Source organism: Siphateles boraxobius, unplaced genomic scaffold, assembly GCF_051911475.1.
Source record: "Siphateles boraxobius isolate OS27281-9 unplaced genomic scaffold, OSU_SipBor_1 6, whole genome shotgun sequence".
Lineage (NCBI taxonomy): Eukaryota > Metazoa > Chordata > Actinopteri > Cypriniformes > Leuciscidae > Siphateles > Siphateles boraxobius.
The window spans coordinates 23,788,311-23,806,067 of NW_027509186.1; the positions used below are offsets into that span (position 1 = coordinate 23,788,311).

General features: G+C 37.4%; 1 protein-coding gene across 5 annotated transcripts in view; it reads left to right on the top strand.

Moving 5' to 3' along the window:
* Positions 1-1,093: 1,093 nt before the first annotated feature.
* The window catches only part of pitpnm3 (PITPNM family member 3), a 161,597-nt gene continuing 144,933 nt past the window's right edge, over positions 1,094-17,757 (top strand). For 4 of the 5 annotated variants that reach the window (XR_013195945.1, XR_013195946.1, XR_013195947.1 and 1 more), the window contains exon 1: positions 1,095-1,403. Coding sequence is in view for 2 of the 5 variants with exons in the window: in XM_077208298.1 (XP_077064413.1) it covers positions 1,379-1,403 (25 nt within the window). In the remaining 3 variants the exon portion in view is untranslated. Of the gene's footprint in view, positions 1,404-17,757 lie in introns of all 5 variants that reach the window. The other variant, XM_077208299.1, reaches the window with a different exon arrangement.

Below are 17,757 nucleotides of genomic sequence, written 5' to 3' on the forward strand. Positions count from 1 at the left end.
AGATTATGTATGTGCTTGTGTCACACTGAGCGCCTTCTAGCCGCTCTGTATTTTTCCCACATATAAAGCTCGCCTCTGCCGGCTAGTTGGATGATAACTTTGCTTTTCAGCTCACGCACCTGCCTCTGGCTATCATAAGGCGAAGTTCAGCACGCACGGCGTTTTGCATGGTGTTCCCATAGCGTAAGCTACTTACGCAATAGGAGAGACCTCTCGAAAGGGAACGACTCGGTTACTAACGTAACCTCGGTTCCCTGAGAGGAGGGAACGAGTATTGCGTAAGCTGCCGTGCTTGTGCTTGGTTAGTTTGCTTCAGTCGTTTTAACCTAAAGAACTCTCATGACGAGGCGCCCAATAAATAGCTCTTGGCCACGCCCATCTTGGCGGGCTCTGACGCGCGCGGGCGCGAAGCACGCTCATTGGTCGCGCATTCAGAGTCGCCCCGTCATTGGTTCGAGCAAGTTGCCGCAGCACAGCCAATGACCGAGCTTCCTTCGTTCATTGCTGTCAGCTGTGCAGCTGCAATGCGTTTTACATAAAGACTTCAATATTCTCGAGAAAAGGAGTTTTCCCCATAGCGTAAGCTACTTACGCAATACTCGTTCCCTCCTCTCAGGGAACCGAGGTTACGTTAGTAACCGAGTCGTTTTCATTAATAGGTGTTCATTTTTTATTATACCGTTTTATAGGGATACATATATACTTTTCAGCATTAACATCATCAAGCCTGCATTTATTTGATATTTTAAAGTAGGCCTATATTCAAATAAATAAATAAAAAACGTTATTTTAAATTGCAATAACATTACTGTTATTACTGTTTTTTTCTGTAGCCTATTTTTGATCAAATAAATGCAGGCTTGATGAGTATAAGCGAGTTTTCAAAAACATTGTCCTGATGTTTCCAAACTTTTGACCGGTATTCATATGGCTATATATAACTGTGAAACATACTTAAGGATGCGCTAGACAAATTATTATTATTATTATTATTTCTTATCTAAATACGTTCATGAATAATAAATAACTATCTACCATATGAAGGCGGGTGTTTCTGAAACCTGCATTAATGCGCTTGGCGGTTTCCAAGTGGACTGCATCTCGCGCAGAGCCACTGGAGGCAGTCGAACATCACACGAGCTCAACAGGAGAGGAGGACAACAGCAAAGTCTGCACACATGCAAACAGCCCCAAGTCCGCGCTTACTTCAACACAAGGATTTCTCTCAGCGTTAATGGATACTCTCACCTTCGCATGTCATTTCCACTGCATCTTAGAACATGAAACGCGCATAGACTTTAAATCGCTTGTTCCGCGCGCAGACAAGGACAGAGGGAAGAGACGTGCGTACTGTCCAAACTAACTGCAAAGACGCAGGATGGCTAAAGAGACCAGAGGGAAAGGTGAGAGATGTCTGTGTGCTGCATGTATGTGATGTGACATCTCCGGGATTGACGTGTAGCTGCGGTATCACAGCAGAAAGAGTGGACAGTCAGTTTGCTCTCTTCACTTTCCGCGTCAATCTGTTGGAATGCGTGAGATGATCTAGGTCTGTGTTTCAAAACCTAGTCTGCTGCCTACCTAGACAGCGTTTTTTGGGCGTCATGGGCTCATTCCAATGCTTATGGTTTTGAGAACCAGTCCAAACGTTGACGTTTTCTTATCTTCATCTTAGCATGTTCTCTCAACAAATTTGCCTTTTTCTGAAATGTAGAATGTTTTTAGGATATAGGCAGGAGTTGCCACCCATATCTGAGCCAGGGACCCTTACCCAGACTTTCAGGCAATCCAGGGAGCACTAATACGATATAGATTCTAGGTTTTATTGGTAACGCTGAATAATAACTTTTAGAAACCGATTTGTATTTTCATGACTTCTATATTAGCCTACTAATATGACTATTCTAATTAGTTTTTGGTTGCTCTTTTACATAATAATAATACCATAAATCATTAAATAACATTCTTTTACATATTATTATTATTATTATTATTATTATATTTTATTATTAACAACAATAGAGTTATAATTATATTGATAAACAATTAAGTTAAGTTAAGTGATGCTGTTTTTTTCTGACTTGAAAATGATTATCTTTAAAATGAACTTTTTATTCAAGCAAAAGTTATTTACTTGTGAACAACACTTTCATGTTAAAGGCACAGAGGTGTTAGTATGTTGGGGCCTATAGAGACACACTGATTTATTTGTAGACCTGATATTAAAGGGGACACGTTATGCTCCTTTTTACAAGATGTAATAGTAAAGTCTCAGGTGTTCCCAGAATGTGTCTTTGAATTCATTTTTGAGTAGAAGGAAAAACATGCCATTTTTGTGCATGTATCTTTAAATGCAAATTAGGTGCTGCTCCCACCCTGCTTTCCATAAGAGGGCGGAGCCTGTATGGATACTCTGCCAAAAACTAAAACATCTGTTTGGTTTTGATTATCATCTCTATTGCGGTCACGCTCACGTGACATTTAAGTTCTTCATCATCATGAAAGTTTATTATCTGCATGTGTTTTAAAGCCATATAAGTCTAAACTTCTGATATGGTTTTATAAAAGCACACATCCAAAGCAGTATTAAACTAAGTTCTCTTTCACATCTTATTGCGCTTAAACTTTCAAATACACTGAAGGTTAGGGCTGGGACGGTTACTACATTACCGCAATACTGCGGTCATGTGACTCCGACCGCGGGTCGGAGCTTTTCACCGTCATCACTGCAAAAAAAACACACACAAAAAAAACACATTGGCCTGCACATGTTTGCGCGTTGTGTCTAATGACTTGGATTCATTGATTCTAATGACATGGATTCATTGATTCTAATGACAGGGATTAGCCTATGTCTAATGATATTGTGTCTTACATGGATTCTAGGTTTTCTAAACAAAACTTATCATCAAAAGATGGAGCAAATCCGACCTTTCGCGAGCTGAGGAGCGCAATGTTCCATGACACATAATAACATTCCATTCGTATTAGAGATGCGCGGATGGGCTATTATTATTTCATTCGCAACCGCATCACAAAACTCATCATCTGTCCGCCATCTACCCGGACCAACGTTTTTTGATCAATTTTTCGAAACCGCATCCGCTGACTGTTTTAAGGTCTATGAGCAATGCGAGGCGCTGCTGCCGCGAGGCTAGAAAGATCTTGGCTGTTCTAGAAAGAACACTGATCCAATGCAGCAAAGATATTTAAAGGCTAAAGTCCCTAGTATATTGGCTAAGTTGTATCAGCAGTGAACTCCGTCTCCGATCGGCGCACAGGGATAAATATAAATAAGTAAATAGCCTATAACGCACATCGGCAAACCTGACCTTACCTGACTAGGCTACTGTAGCCTAAAATTTTATCATTTTGTTTTGAATTTTGTTTAAAAGTAGACATTTAGGCCTAGCCTACGCCGAGTTTCGGTTCATTAATGAGACGAGCTCCAGTTCACGCGCAAGAGACCGCACCGGCGCTTCCACGTCCTCCTGATTATATGTCTGCTATATTTGCTTCTTATTTATTAATTCCAGGCAATTAGTTAATGAAACAGTGATTAAAATTAAGGTACAATTTATACAAAACGAAATTTAATTTAAAGTAAGGCTTTCTACAAAACAAAACTTAATAAAGTGGTCAAAATCGTGTCTGACCCATCTTATGATCCTATCCTACTCATGCTGTTCACTTTTCATATAATCGACATAGATTAAATAAAAAATAACATATTTAATATTGGGGATATTTAAAGCGGTTTACCGCCATATCGCAGGAAAATCTTGCTTTTCAACCGCGGTTACAAAAAATCCATACCGCCCCAGCCCTACTGAAGGTTATGTCAAAAACACATGAAAAACTCACAGTCGGTTATGTCTGTGAACGTGAACAGCAAGTAAAGAAATCCCATGTGTATATTAGATCTGTGTATTAAGGTGAAAGCAGCATAATATAATGTACCCAGTGCTATGCTGTTAATAAGAATCAAACAACAAAATAAAAACAGAAAATCACTCACTGCTCTTAATTGAATAGCTTTAGTAGCTTTAATAAGAATGCATTTCTTACTTGAAAGATGCTGCTAAATGCTCTGGCGAGGAGATAAACATGTGTACAGCTTACTCAGGGCGGGGTCTATGCTAATCGGGCAGAGTCCGTCAGCAGTCGTGGATAATATTTTGCATAATAGGTCCAATTCAGAACCGATTAAGTAGAAAAATCTGAATATCGGTAAAAAGATATCAGTCAAATTCTCTTTGGTCCATCTATAATAACTTTCCTTCCTTGACATTAACAAATATCAAGTTTAAAGTTTCTTTGTTTTGTATTTCAGCTTACAGACCCCTGCAGTAACTTTATGGACCCCCAGTAGATCTAGCAAATAATATATTTGGGTTTTTATGAATAGTGTCGTAAAATAGTGTAAGGAACAAAAATAAAGCTTACAAGGAAATTAATTTTTGACATAATAAGAACCCAGCTGGAGAGTGATGATCCATTGGTCAGCCTTTTTCCTACTCCAATATGCTTTAATCAGGGCCATTTAATAAAAACACTGTTGCACTGAACATCTCAACATACATACATCCAATGGCAGCACATTCAGTCCAGCATGTCAGAGCAATTATTGATCTGAAAGAAAACTTACCCTTTGCATTTTATGATTCTAAATGTCAGGTAATGTGGTGCTTTGCATTTCTATAAGTTTATTGATTATGTGATTCACATTGGCTGCTGAGGTATATATGCAAGCAGAGATTTGTTTTGAGGAATCTAATTGTATTATTTTTTAATACGTATTTTTTTCCATAGCAACCTAGCTTAAAGGGCACCTATTATGCCCCTTTTTACAAGATGTAATATTGGTCCCGGGTGTCCCCAGAATGTATTTGTGAAGTTTCAGCACAAAATACCCCACAGTTAATTTATTATAACCATTTGAAAATGTCATTTTTTGGGCTTGTTTTAAAAAGAGCTTCTTTTGGTGTGTACCAACCTTAAATGTAAATGAGCTGCATATCCCCGCCCTGCCTTTGGATGAGGGCGTAACTTGCAAACCTATGGCAATAAACCTGCAATAAACAGTCGGTAGAAGCAGAATGGCTGAGAGTGAGTGAGAGACCCGCTGTTTTGTATGGCATTCAGCCATACATGTTTGAACTGGAATCAGACCCAGATGAGGAAGAGACCCTGGCAGAAGAAACACAAATGAGAATGGACCAGGACGTCTCGGAATGGTTATTTGATACAGTTATGTACTTATAGAGTTGTAATCACGTCCCCTTTGCAATTATGGATGTGCCACACACACACAGACACACACAAACTGTGATAACATTGGCACAATTTTTTGAAACTACAAACACAAATACTGTGATAACGTTTGCTACGTACAAACGAAATTACATTTATGTGATGTTACTGTCTGCACGCCAATATCCCTCGTTCTACAGCTTCGTGTCGATGTGTTGGCCTTTGTATAAACATAGCAATTTTAATGTCTTGTCTTTACAGAAAACATGCACAGTTTTTAATACAATATCTTTAAAAAATGTATTTGTACCGTGTGGTTGGTTACACACTATACAAACAAGGTTCAAATTATATACAGGTACACAGACATCCTACGACGACATTGGCTGACATCGACTGATTTGCTCAAAAATCATAAAATACATCTACTGGAGGTGACGTTGGATCGCGAACAGTAGGCAATGATCCACACTTGAGGATTAACTTCAACTGCTTTGAATTGACCCTCGTCCACAAAACAGTCTGTCAGAAAATGATTTGCGCAAACATAAATGTATTTTGGAAGTTTAAGTGGCGCCTTTCCTTCCTAAATAAAATCCATCCACTGTGTTTTCAGTGGCTCTGATGTCAGAAGTAAGTGAAAACTGCTATGAACATTATTACATCCCACAACAGAACAGTTATGTTTCTTAGGAGACATTTTCGACAAGGCAGCACAAATCGTTAGAACAAAAATGATAATTTACTCTCCCTCATGTTGTTCCAAAACTGTATGACTTCTATGATGACTTCTGTGAAAACATACAAGAAGAAAAATTCTTCAAAATATATTATTCTGTTCATCAGAGGAACGTAAGGCGTATACAGGTTTGGATTGGAATGACTTGAGGGCGAGTAAATCATGGCAGGATTCTTATTTTTGGTAGAACTATACCTTTAATATGCAGAGACAACTATAAGTATCATCAACAAATGGTGTGATTTTTTTGGGGGGGAGGCGGGACTATCTGTTTTATGACCAATGTCAGTTGAGGGGAGTGTTCAAGAAAACCTGTTTAAAAACAAAATTTAGCACAAAAAAAAATGGTGAAGCTGGTGGTCCAAAAATGACACTTCTGCTTTTATTCAATAACAATTTTACAAGGGATTTTTTTTTAAACAAGAATATGTAGATCACTGATCAGTCTCTTGGGATCAGGAAACCGGTGGAGAGAACGTCAGTTCTTCTTAGCCTCGAGTTATCCTGTCAATATGTTTTGTAGCTTATGATCATTAGCCTTTTTTACCGTTTTAAGTGGTTGGTTAGGATGTGAAGCTCATAGCATGTGTCATCTGTTGTTTTGAATTTGAAGCTCTATGAATCTCTCTGGGATATTGATGTGACTGCCTGTCATCCATGTTGTATTTAATTTAAGTGGAAGAGTTTCCGTTTTAAGTTGAGTAGCGGTAATGACTAGACTGCTAATAAGCTGCCATAGGCATCTTATTACTCCTCAGGCATGTTTCTAAATCAGCCAAAAAGTTCTCCTCTCTCTGTCATATAGGTAGTCAAGGTATATTTGGTTTTGTAAATGGGGATGTGCTATTTTACAGACTCCTTTGGTTTGGTTACAAAATTTACCACAACATTTCAAGATTCTAGTTACTGAATCAGTGTTGTTGGCAGTGTGACGGATGGTGGGAAAGTCGACTACATATTATTGCCATTGCATCAAAGTGCTCACTGTATTTTTGAACAAGCAGAAATTCATCACTGGAGCAAATTTAGTTCCTTTACATTTGTCAGAACTGGTTGCCAATCAGCAAACACTTGGCACTATTTGGTTGGCTTCATAAATAGCAAGGATTCTTCATGGATGCCTTAAGGATTTAGATTTTTTTCTTCAAGATTTTTATATGCATATTTTTCCAAAGTCAAAACTCATTAACAGATCAATCAGTTAATCTGTTATGTTACTATACTGTAGATCAAAGATCACAAATTAGTCCCCAGTTAGCATCCAAATGTAAAAAAAAATAAAAAAAATAAAACCAGACAAAAAATAGTAACATATATATATACCACAAAAAAGAGCATGTCACAATGTACACTGTTATCTTAATCTAAGAAACAGTGAATCGGTTCTGTCGATTGCTTATTCGCATTCACAGCGGAGAGAAAACGTGCTGAATATCATGACAGCTACACAGTGTAGAGACCTTTAGAGATTTTTACCGTAGTTTCTCATATCGATCAGACTCACTTAAACTGGAATGCACATGCGTGGTAAAAATAAACGATGTACAGCAGAAAACTTGGAGGTAAGCGCTTTTAAATACCAACATATTTGGCATATTTGAGGGGAGAGGGACACGTTTACTTACTGAAAGAGGATTTTTCTCCATCTTTGGTAAAATCATGATGATAAGTGTGTTCATTAATTATTTGTGGTGCAACCATGAGCGTCGAAAGCAAAAAAAAAAAAGTTGGTTGGTCCTAGTAGTAGATGTCATTTCCTGTATTCTGGTGCCTTTTAGTGACAGCACTCAGAAAAGTGAACAGACATATGGGCTGAATTAGAGACGGTAAAAGTGAATGGGTCCAATATCATTGGTCTTAAAAAGTGGGAGGGGGTTGTCCCAGTCCCACCCAGATACAATGGTTCCGACGCCCCGCTTTTTACTTTATTTTGGCATCTTTGATTGTTCAAACCAATGTTGGGAGGAACGTGTGGAGGTTGGACCTCTTCCAACAGTGTGTACCCCTGTTATATATTTTGTAGTTGATGCTCATTCACTACCATCCAGAATACAGACCACTAAAATAATTATTAGCATTTATTCTGTTATTTAGAAGTCACAGTGGTATTCCCTCAGCAAAAGAGCCCCAGTATGCATCAAAGGCGGTTTCAGTGAGTCAAACCATCATGTCATGTTTGTCTTTAAGTCTAGCTCTGCATGATCTCAAAGCTTCAAAAGGGTTCGATTTCCCTCTGCACAAAATTCATTTCATTGTGTGCACAATCCATCTATGTTGCATTTCTTGGGAAAAAAGAAGGCTTTCTGGAAAAAGAGATCTAAGAACTCATTGCTACTAGGAATTCAGGTCTCGAAATACACTTTCAGATACTACAGGTAGATGTTTCTTCACATTATTTATTGAGTAAAGCTCTAATGTGCTGTTGCATTATGTTTCATATGTACATATGGGGGTCATAGTGGATGTTCCAGTGTTACTGTATACATTTAATCATGGGCACAAAGGAAGTGACCTTTTAGTGGCAGATAAGCAAGTAGTATTTCTGTGTCCGTTCTCAAAAATTAATTTTGCTTGACTTTGGTTGAGAATAAAAACAGGGAATACTGAATGTGTTCTTTAGAGCACCAAGATTGAATTGCAAAGTTGGTTTGTTTTTGCCAAACCAATTAACGTGCACCTCAGTCTATGAGTTTTCCTGTGGCGTCCTGTGATGTACATTCAAATGAGAAACACTTTGCTTCCATTTGTTTTTCTTCCTTTTTTGTTTGGTTTTGTTTCCCGCTGAACTGTTTTTATACTGTTTTTTTTTATTGAAGGCATTGTGACACTATATCTGTGTAATGGCATTTCAGTCAATAGCAGTTTCTATATCTGTGGCTGTCAGACTGCGAGACTCAGATGATCTATTATTATCTCTCAGCAAACAGAATGTTTCACTTTTATTTTGTTTCTTGCTTATTTTTTGTCACTGAGAAAATGAAATTCTATTTTTATCCACACCCAATAATTCAGCACTTGCTGCACCCACGCAGTATAGTGCGAAATGACTGTTATTCCTGTTAAATACATCAAGGACGTTTTTACTTGATGACAACTCGTGAATCTATGTAACTGCGAAAAGCATAATAGATCATCAAGCATCTTGTAGACCATCGGATACAATTTTATTAAAATTTTAGTTTATATCTCTCTTATTTTCTTTTCTGTTCACATTTTTTAGATGCAGCTCTTAAAAGGTTCCTTCAGATCTACAAGGGACTGATATAGGGTTGCCATGCTTTACTATGATGTACTATATTCTACTACATGCTTTACTGTGTGTGCTACAATTTGGCAATACACATAGCTCAAAAGACGATGCATGATATTGTGTTCATGAGAATGAGACAAGACAATATTTTAACACTATTTTTAAGAAATCTTCAATTACGAAATATATGACTGGAAAAGTAGTCTTTTAATCGACTGAAAGTCACAAAATACAAAACTATGCAGGACAGGTACATTTTGAAAATTTTTAATCATCTTTTAATGAATTTAACCAGTTTCTACTTTCTGAGTATGAATCATCAAATGCAGTAAATGACAGAACAATATAATACAAGCACTGTAAATGCCACAAATTACTCAAAATAAAAATGTCACCTTGACGAGAAATATCGTCACGTTTTAATATCACGAGACCTCGTGACATCCCAAACAACTACCATTCAACTACCAATATGCTCAAAGATGGCTGTAAAAAAAAATCGGCATCGTTTATCATTTTGATCTTTCATTAAAAAAAAATCGCAAAAATCTAACCTTTCATTGAAGCAAAAGAATGAAAAGTAGGGGGGAAATCACATTAGATAAATGTTTTTCTCCAAAACATCATGGCCACAATTATTAGCACCCCTAGATTTTTTTATGAGTAAAATATACCTGAAGTATTTTCCCCATTAATACAAATTTTTTTTTTTAAGCACACCAGGGTGACTAGGAACATGATATTGTCTAGCTGTGACTTCTTCTTTCACAGGAGTAAATAAGGAAACACAAAGGCCACATTCCCTTAATCATCCATCACAATGGACCTGGTTCTATGGTCAGATGAAACTAAAAAAATAGCTTTTTGGCAGCAAATCCACCAGATGGGTTAAAAATCAGGCAAACTCATCAGGCATTATAGGAGAAAACTCGAAGCTGTTATCTTGGCAAAAGGAGGTTGCATTTAATAAAAGGGTGACAAAGATTATTGCCAACATGTTTTGGACCCCCCTACTTACAATTCTTTTACATCAATGAAAGGTAGACTTTTGCCATGGTGTGCATGTTCTCTTCATTGGAAGTTGTGAAACTATGGCATTGGCAAGTGATGGCAGGTTTGTCTTGGGTGGGTCAGCCTTCTAGAACATGCGTATCAACAAGTAGAAACCTTAAACCTGCCTGATATCTGCAAAAATTGTTTCCCTTGCTGAAATGAGAAAAACTAAATGTTTCAGTCCCATTTTTCTCATGCTCTTTAGCTGTTAATAAAATGCTTAGGAGCTACCTGACACCTCATTATAAACGGAGCAGTTCAGGGCAGATTCAGGTTTCCTTAGTAATAATGTTCTAGCAAACTTGCACAATGATTTAGGTTGAGCACGGACCACAGTGCTAAAAATAGCCTTGCACAAGAGGAAGTGACAGACTCACTGCTACCCTGTGGTCCTGTGAGAGAAAGAGAGAGTGACAGCCTTTCATGATCGTCTGTAGTACTGCAGTCTTTTGGGTGTTTACAGGCATTTCAGGTCTCTATTTTTTCATTGTTACTTTGATGCAATGTTTTTATAAGATGTCAGACTATAGCGTAAGACTGGAAAAACTTGCGCAACTCTCTGAGAGAAGCAATTTAACATTTGAATTTCTCTCTTGTGCACCATTCAAGAGCGTCTCGCAAGTCTCACCTAAGCAATCCTAATCTACATCTTTTCCCTTGACCCCCCATTCTCCCCCCACTCCTCCTCCCTCATGCTGAGATCACCTGAAATTCACCCAAGAATCTATATAGTTTAATGTGAATAATTATCATACAGTATCACACGTTTGATATTATTTGAAATGTCTCAGTGCGACTGGTACAAAGGTCTCATTCTCAAATGGCTCGTTTCCACTGAGCGGTACGGTACGGTACAGTTCGGTACGGTATGCAATTATTTGCGTTTCCACTGTCAAAAGTTGTGAATGGTACCAAAAAGCCGAACCGTACCGTACCACTTTTTGGGTACCCTTCCGTTGGGGTACCAAGCACAGTGGTACGGTACTAAAGGGAGGAGCTAGACTCACTGCAGAACGCTGATTGGTTGACAGAGTATCGTCACTTGCGCGAGCTACAAGGGGAATGGCAACATAAGAAGCGCCATTTTTTAATATACAGTTGGAATATAATACTACCGTTATTCTTTCACGAAATGTAGTTTTAAGAGTTTTTGAGGCGAGAATGTAGTTGTTTAAAGCTCCAATCTGCGGTTTATTTATAATGATTTATGATAATTTGATCCATTCCAGGCGATTAGCCGGGCGCTCGGCGCTCATGTTCCCCACCTGGAACAGCCTTTCCTCGGCTAGTCGTTCTGACGTTTGCCGCTGACTCTGTAGTGGTAATTCGTCTTGTGTATATCTAACGGGTGATCTTTGGTCTCGTGAATCAATAATTCGTTTCCTGGCCAATCGTTTTTGCTGAGGGCTAAGTGAAGTTTCATACATTTAGGCTATAACTTTTCCGTTGTAAAGTTAACGTTAGACTAGCGCTGAATTTGTATATTTGACTGAATTGTTTGCTTTATTTCTTATTGTATAGCTTCTTGTAACGTTACCTTTTACTTAAACTTGTATAATGGCTATTATTGATAGAACTGAAATTTAACAAGAGATAGGGTTGAGTTTTGTCATTTTTTATTACAAGATTATCACTGTAATGTTGTTTATTGCAACATTTGTACAAATGCACATATTGCCTGGAATATGTTTAATATTTTTTTTAAATTTAAACGAGCTGTGCAGGGTTGTGTTTTATATTTCGTTTTGTTATAAATAGGCTAACGTTAAACATGTATATAATCAGGTCTATACATTGCCTGAACCACATTTGTGTGCCTATAATGTTTACAATTTATTTAAATGAAAACGAAAAGAGGCAGAGTGGTGTTTTATAACATATTTCGTTTTATTGTTGCCTAAAATGTACATGCAGAGCGAGCTGAGTGATGCTTTCAAGAACACGCTGTTCCATTTGGAGAATTACCGGACTCGCGTCCTCAGGAGTCCTTCTGCTGAGAACTTTACATACTTGGTATTGAGAAATGCCTAATGTCGGCGCTTGTCTTCTTGTGACAAACATGCCGAGAAGCAAGGACAAGATCTGCTGTATGCCATCCAATGGTGTTTATTTTGTCGCTTTCTTCTTCGCGCGAAAATGACGTTGATCGCTTCTTTCCGGCAAACACCACGCCTATCAAGTAGGGTACTGTTGGCGGTGGAAACGCTAGCTGGATCATGGTTTACTGACCCGACCCGACCCGTACTGTACCGTACCGTACTGCTCAGTGGAAACGAGCCAAAAGAAGTAAACCAGAAGGTAATAAGGTATTTAAGAATTTAGAAATAATTCACATACATAGGAGGATGTGTCTTCCAGGCATATGGCCTCATGTTCTCAGGTGTTAACTCAAATTACATTCCCACTGTTAGCAAATGGGTGAATCAACTTCTGCCCACAGTAAGTCTGTGATGGTGATTAACATGAATTCCCACTGTGAACTTATGTTTACATATGAAATGAGGTCTGTCTATAATGAAATGCTACTAGAGCTCAGCGCGTTTTCTGTAATCAGATTAGCCTGTGATGCGAAGTGCACCAAAACACTTCGCATCATGTCGTTTTTATAATGTTAAGGTATTGCATCTTCTCTCTTTACTCTAGAGCATTTGATGTTTGTATCTATTATCTTTGAACTGATTATGTAATTGGTGTGATACATTTACTTTACATAATAAACTGTAAAAACATTTGATTTTATTCTAATCGACTCGGATATTATTTTAGGCTGTTTAAAACTAGTCTCATAGTCTTTCATAGTTCAACTATAGATGTTTTAACTAGATGAGTTTGGTTGTTTTAGACAGTTCTTCTAAAACATCTGCTTTAATAAATATAAAGAAATAAATCTCTTTTTAATTTAATTCATTATCAAACAGTGTTGCTTTTGGCAGTGGCAGTGGCAGCATTTTTGTATAGGGGGATTTAATGGAAAAAGATAAGAAAGAAAATGTCCATTTTTATTTTAAAAAATGAAATGAAATACATGTACAAATAACAAGGAAGTTTGGGTGGAATTTTTGTTCTCAAAATATAGTATGACAAAGGCATTTTGTTTTATTTTGGGGTCCACTATGATATTGCTCCTGCAAAGTGCTATTGTAAATTATTGATTTGGATTTGGTTTTGGATTTGTTGTATATTCTTTATAATTAAAAAAGCAGGCTACTTAATACATATTTTTCAACCGAGAAGAAAGCATTATATATTTAATAAATAGTAGAAAAAATGATTGAAGATTCTAACTTAATAGTCATCATTGAACAGTACAGAAAAAACATGCCATTTTTGTGGTTCAAATGAGGGTGTTAACAAAAACAAATTATCATAACTGTATTTATTTATGCATGCCACTGAGTTGATGGTGAAACATTTATGTTATACAACAACATGATCAAAAAGGAATAAGATGATGACATTTCAGAGAGCACTTTTACACATAATGCCGTGTCAAACAAACACTTCCTTTCGCTGTGTGCAGATGTGCTTTATTGAACAGTCTCACCACAGTAGAAATGTGACAAAAGAAGGTGATAAAAACTGATCACGAATCGGAAGCCAAACGACAGCACTGTCTTGTTAACAGTGTCTCGATTTTGTGTTTGTATACATAACCGGGTTATGTAAAGGCACAATTAACGTCCATCAGAGCGAGCTTCAGTCTTCAGCTGAGCTTTGGCAGGCGGAGGAGGCGGCTCTCGAGTAACCCAGTCAAGTGGCTCTGTTCCCTGCAGTTTACTCACAATCCCCTCTTGATGTTGTGACCCTGATGAGATTTGCCCACTGTATTCTGCCCTGTTGCAAAGATTTTACACTCACTTTTGCATGTTGTTAATCATATACAAAGTCCTAAAATCATTGATGTTGCATAGTCTCCCTCGGCTTTTACCCAAGATGTGACAAGCAGCAATCGTAAAGGACGGAAAAGATTGCACAGTGGGATTTAACCTGAACTGTCTGGAAACACCTTTGTCAGTATTTGCATCGTCTGGCAGCATCAGCTTTTGCGTTTGTGGTCTTAGGCTTGCAGTATCACAGTTCTGCTTCGTAATGCAAAGTTATTTATCGCACTAGTGTTTATTGTGGCATATGTGCCGTTTCACAGCATGTGCACTGCTGCTTTGAGCTGCCAAACGGAGGTGTTTACAAGCTGTACGGCACATATGCTGCAAGCGCACATACTTTCTTTGGTAGTGCAGGCTTAAAGACGAGAGTATTCCTCTGGGTAATTTAATGCAACAACTGATTGAGAACTGGTGTTATTTTGTGCTGTTTCTCTCTCTCAAAAAAAAAGTATAAATGTCTCTAAGGTTTAAGTGTTAAGTGTGCAACGGAAAAGAATACTGCTGGTATAATTTACCTCCTTGGTGAGCATAAGATACTTCTTTCAAAAATATGTAAAAAAAAAATCAAGTTTCCAAAATTTTGACAGCTATTGTATATATGTATATACACACACACACACACACACACACACACACACACACACACACACACACACACACACACACACGCACACACACACACACACACACACACACGTGTATGTGTGTGTGTATACATATATATAATAACTGTCAGTGTCAACATTTTGGAAACTTGAATTTTAATTAATATTTTTGAAAGAAGTATCTATATATATATATATATATATATATATATATATATATTTAAATAATTTGATTCACATTTATGTATTTGGCAGATGTTTTTATCTATGGTGACTGATGTTGCATTCAAGTTACACTTTTTATCATTTTATGCATTCTCGGAGAATTCAACCTGTGACTTCTCATTATACATATAAAAAAGCTGATGTTTGATGTTAACCATCACTTGAAAACAGCACAGCTTTTTGATTTTCATAGTAATCCATGCCAGCCCCTCTAATCAAACCTCCAGACCTTGCAACCACAAAATAATGTTATTTTCCAACAAGTGTGTCATTATGGCCTTTGTTTATTTTCTTGCTCCTTTCAACAACAACAACAAAAAGAAAAACATACATGCACACAACCTTAAAACCAGTGCCGTGAGCCTATGGAATCCTTCTGATGCCATAATGGCCTTTACCTCAGCACATTTCTCTAATGCTGGGGGCTTTAACATGAGGCAGATGAGCAAATTAGTAGAAATGGTGGAGGAGCTTTTTGAGTGCGTGGGTGACAGGGTGAGGCTGAAGAAGAAGGAGAGGAAGAGGGAAAAAGTGCAAAATGGAGGTTGAGGAAAGCAGCTGCTATCTAGCAGTTATTATGTTTTTGATTAAGAGCGAGGCTCTCAGTGAGTCGTATCATGAGTGCTCAGGAGAAAATGCCATTTTTGTACTGTGCTGTCATCCAACCCAGATATCGACCCTAATCACGATCCCTAATCCAGAACCCATAACAAACTCTAAAATTAGATTAATTAGTTATATTGGTTATGGAGCATGCATACTGAAAAATTTGTTTAAATGGGTTTTATACAACAGTTCCATAAACAAGAAATGAATGTCAAGTAAGTTACATTTTTAGCAACACACAGTAGTGGTGTTCGTTCTTGAATGAATCAGTGCTTTTGAACGAAGTGGTTGAGTGAATGATTCAGTAATGGGTTTCAGTTTGGAGGGCTTTATTGGATTGACAAATATCTTTACATTCATAAAGCTTTTGCAGCACTGCCTGGAAATTCAACGCATGGTGAGAGATGTTGTAGTTGCTTAAAGGTTGTTAAGTCTTGTATGGGACTAGTATCAGTTTGATAAGTATTAGAATCTCCTTGTATAAGAAATCTTGGGATACATACACACACATAGGTAGCTACCTGAATAATAGCACTTCCGGTTTACTAGTGCAGATATCTGAAGGTAAAGTTAAAGTATGAATTGTCCTGAAATGAATTGTGGCTTTTTCAGCATGCATTCAATTTCATTTAATTACCATTTAAAGCGCACATGATATCCTGGCCTTGAAGAAGCTGGCCAAATTATTTGTTATTGTATAGATTTGGTTTTCATTAAATGTATCATTGAGACCATTTCAATTTCATGGATGAAGTACATCCTCTTCTCAGCCAGATTTATCGTGTTGCTGTTTTAGTGCAAAAGCATCACCTGCATGACTTGCTAGACTGAAGCCTGGCAAACGATGAAATTCATATCAGTTCAGCTATGCAGTGGTTTATAATATTTCTTTGATTATAGCTTGCGAAACCATGACCATCTCTGTTACTGGTTGAAAACATTCATGTTTTTTAATGCGGTTTTCCTTTCCCTTTCATCCCAGGTTGAATTATGGATGAATGTGATTAGAAATGTGAAAATGGGAATGCTGAATAGAGATGCTTTAGTGCAGGAGCTGAGGTTATATCCACCCTCCTGTCTCTGAAGACAGCCCTCACTGGACTCCCTAATTCTAATCTGCACCTCTTTATCTCCTCTGTAAATCTATTTACCAAGCTTTAAAAGCCATTTCTCAATGTTTAGACTGCATTAATGAAACAGTCCCAATGGAAAAAGCATTTCATCTCCATCAAAGTATTTACAAGAAAATACTGTATGTCTTTGTTCACTCTACGACTAACCGTAACTTATGTAAGATAGTTAGTTCAGTATTTATACGGTTACTGTATGATTGCAAAGCGGAATTTTAGGCCAATTATTAAATGTATAATCTCTTTCATCTTAAATCTTAATGAGATATTATAAATCTTATATATGTAGTTGGATCGAACATGTGGACACTTAATTTGGACATCATATTTTAAAATGTTATTGCATTAGATAAGAAAATATTAGTTTGAACAAAAATGTTTGGTTTTAAATGATAATAAAAAAAAACATTAAGTAAATGCTACAAAAAGTAAAGATGCCACTCATTTTGATATTGTAAGCAGTTTGTTATATAGAGATTGTCTGGCGGGATTTGGAAGGTGATACGGTCTCAGTAGGGTCCAGATAAAGGCCCCAGGAATGAAAAAGCTGATTGCTGTTAATGCTGCTGTCAAATGTGATGTGTGTGTTAATAGTGCACAACTTTTGACCTACTGGCTTTGTGGGAGAGATGAAAAGCTCATTAATTCCTGCATGGTGATGTGGGGTTCAGCTGTCACAGGAAGAGAATGAAAACCTTGGCGCTACATTCAGCACCAGTAATGGAAGGTGAGACGTTATTGTTGAGCAGGATCATGTGGAGGTCCAGACTCAAGACAGCAGGGGGAAGAAAACTCGACAGCTTAGGTGACACTTTTTGAGAAATCATTTACTGTTGCCCTGCTGATAATAGTTCTCCATTATTAATCTCTTGTGGTTGTATTTTTCTTCATTTGTAATGCTTATCTGCTAACAGAATCAATATAAATGAAATTCTCTCAGTCATTACAGTTGGTTTTCTTTGTTGTGTTTGTTTCAGTGTGCTTTGATTTTAAGCCATATGAATGCAGTGAT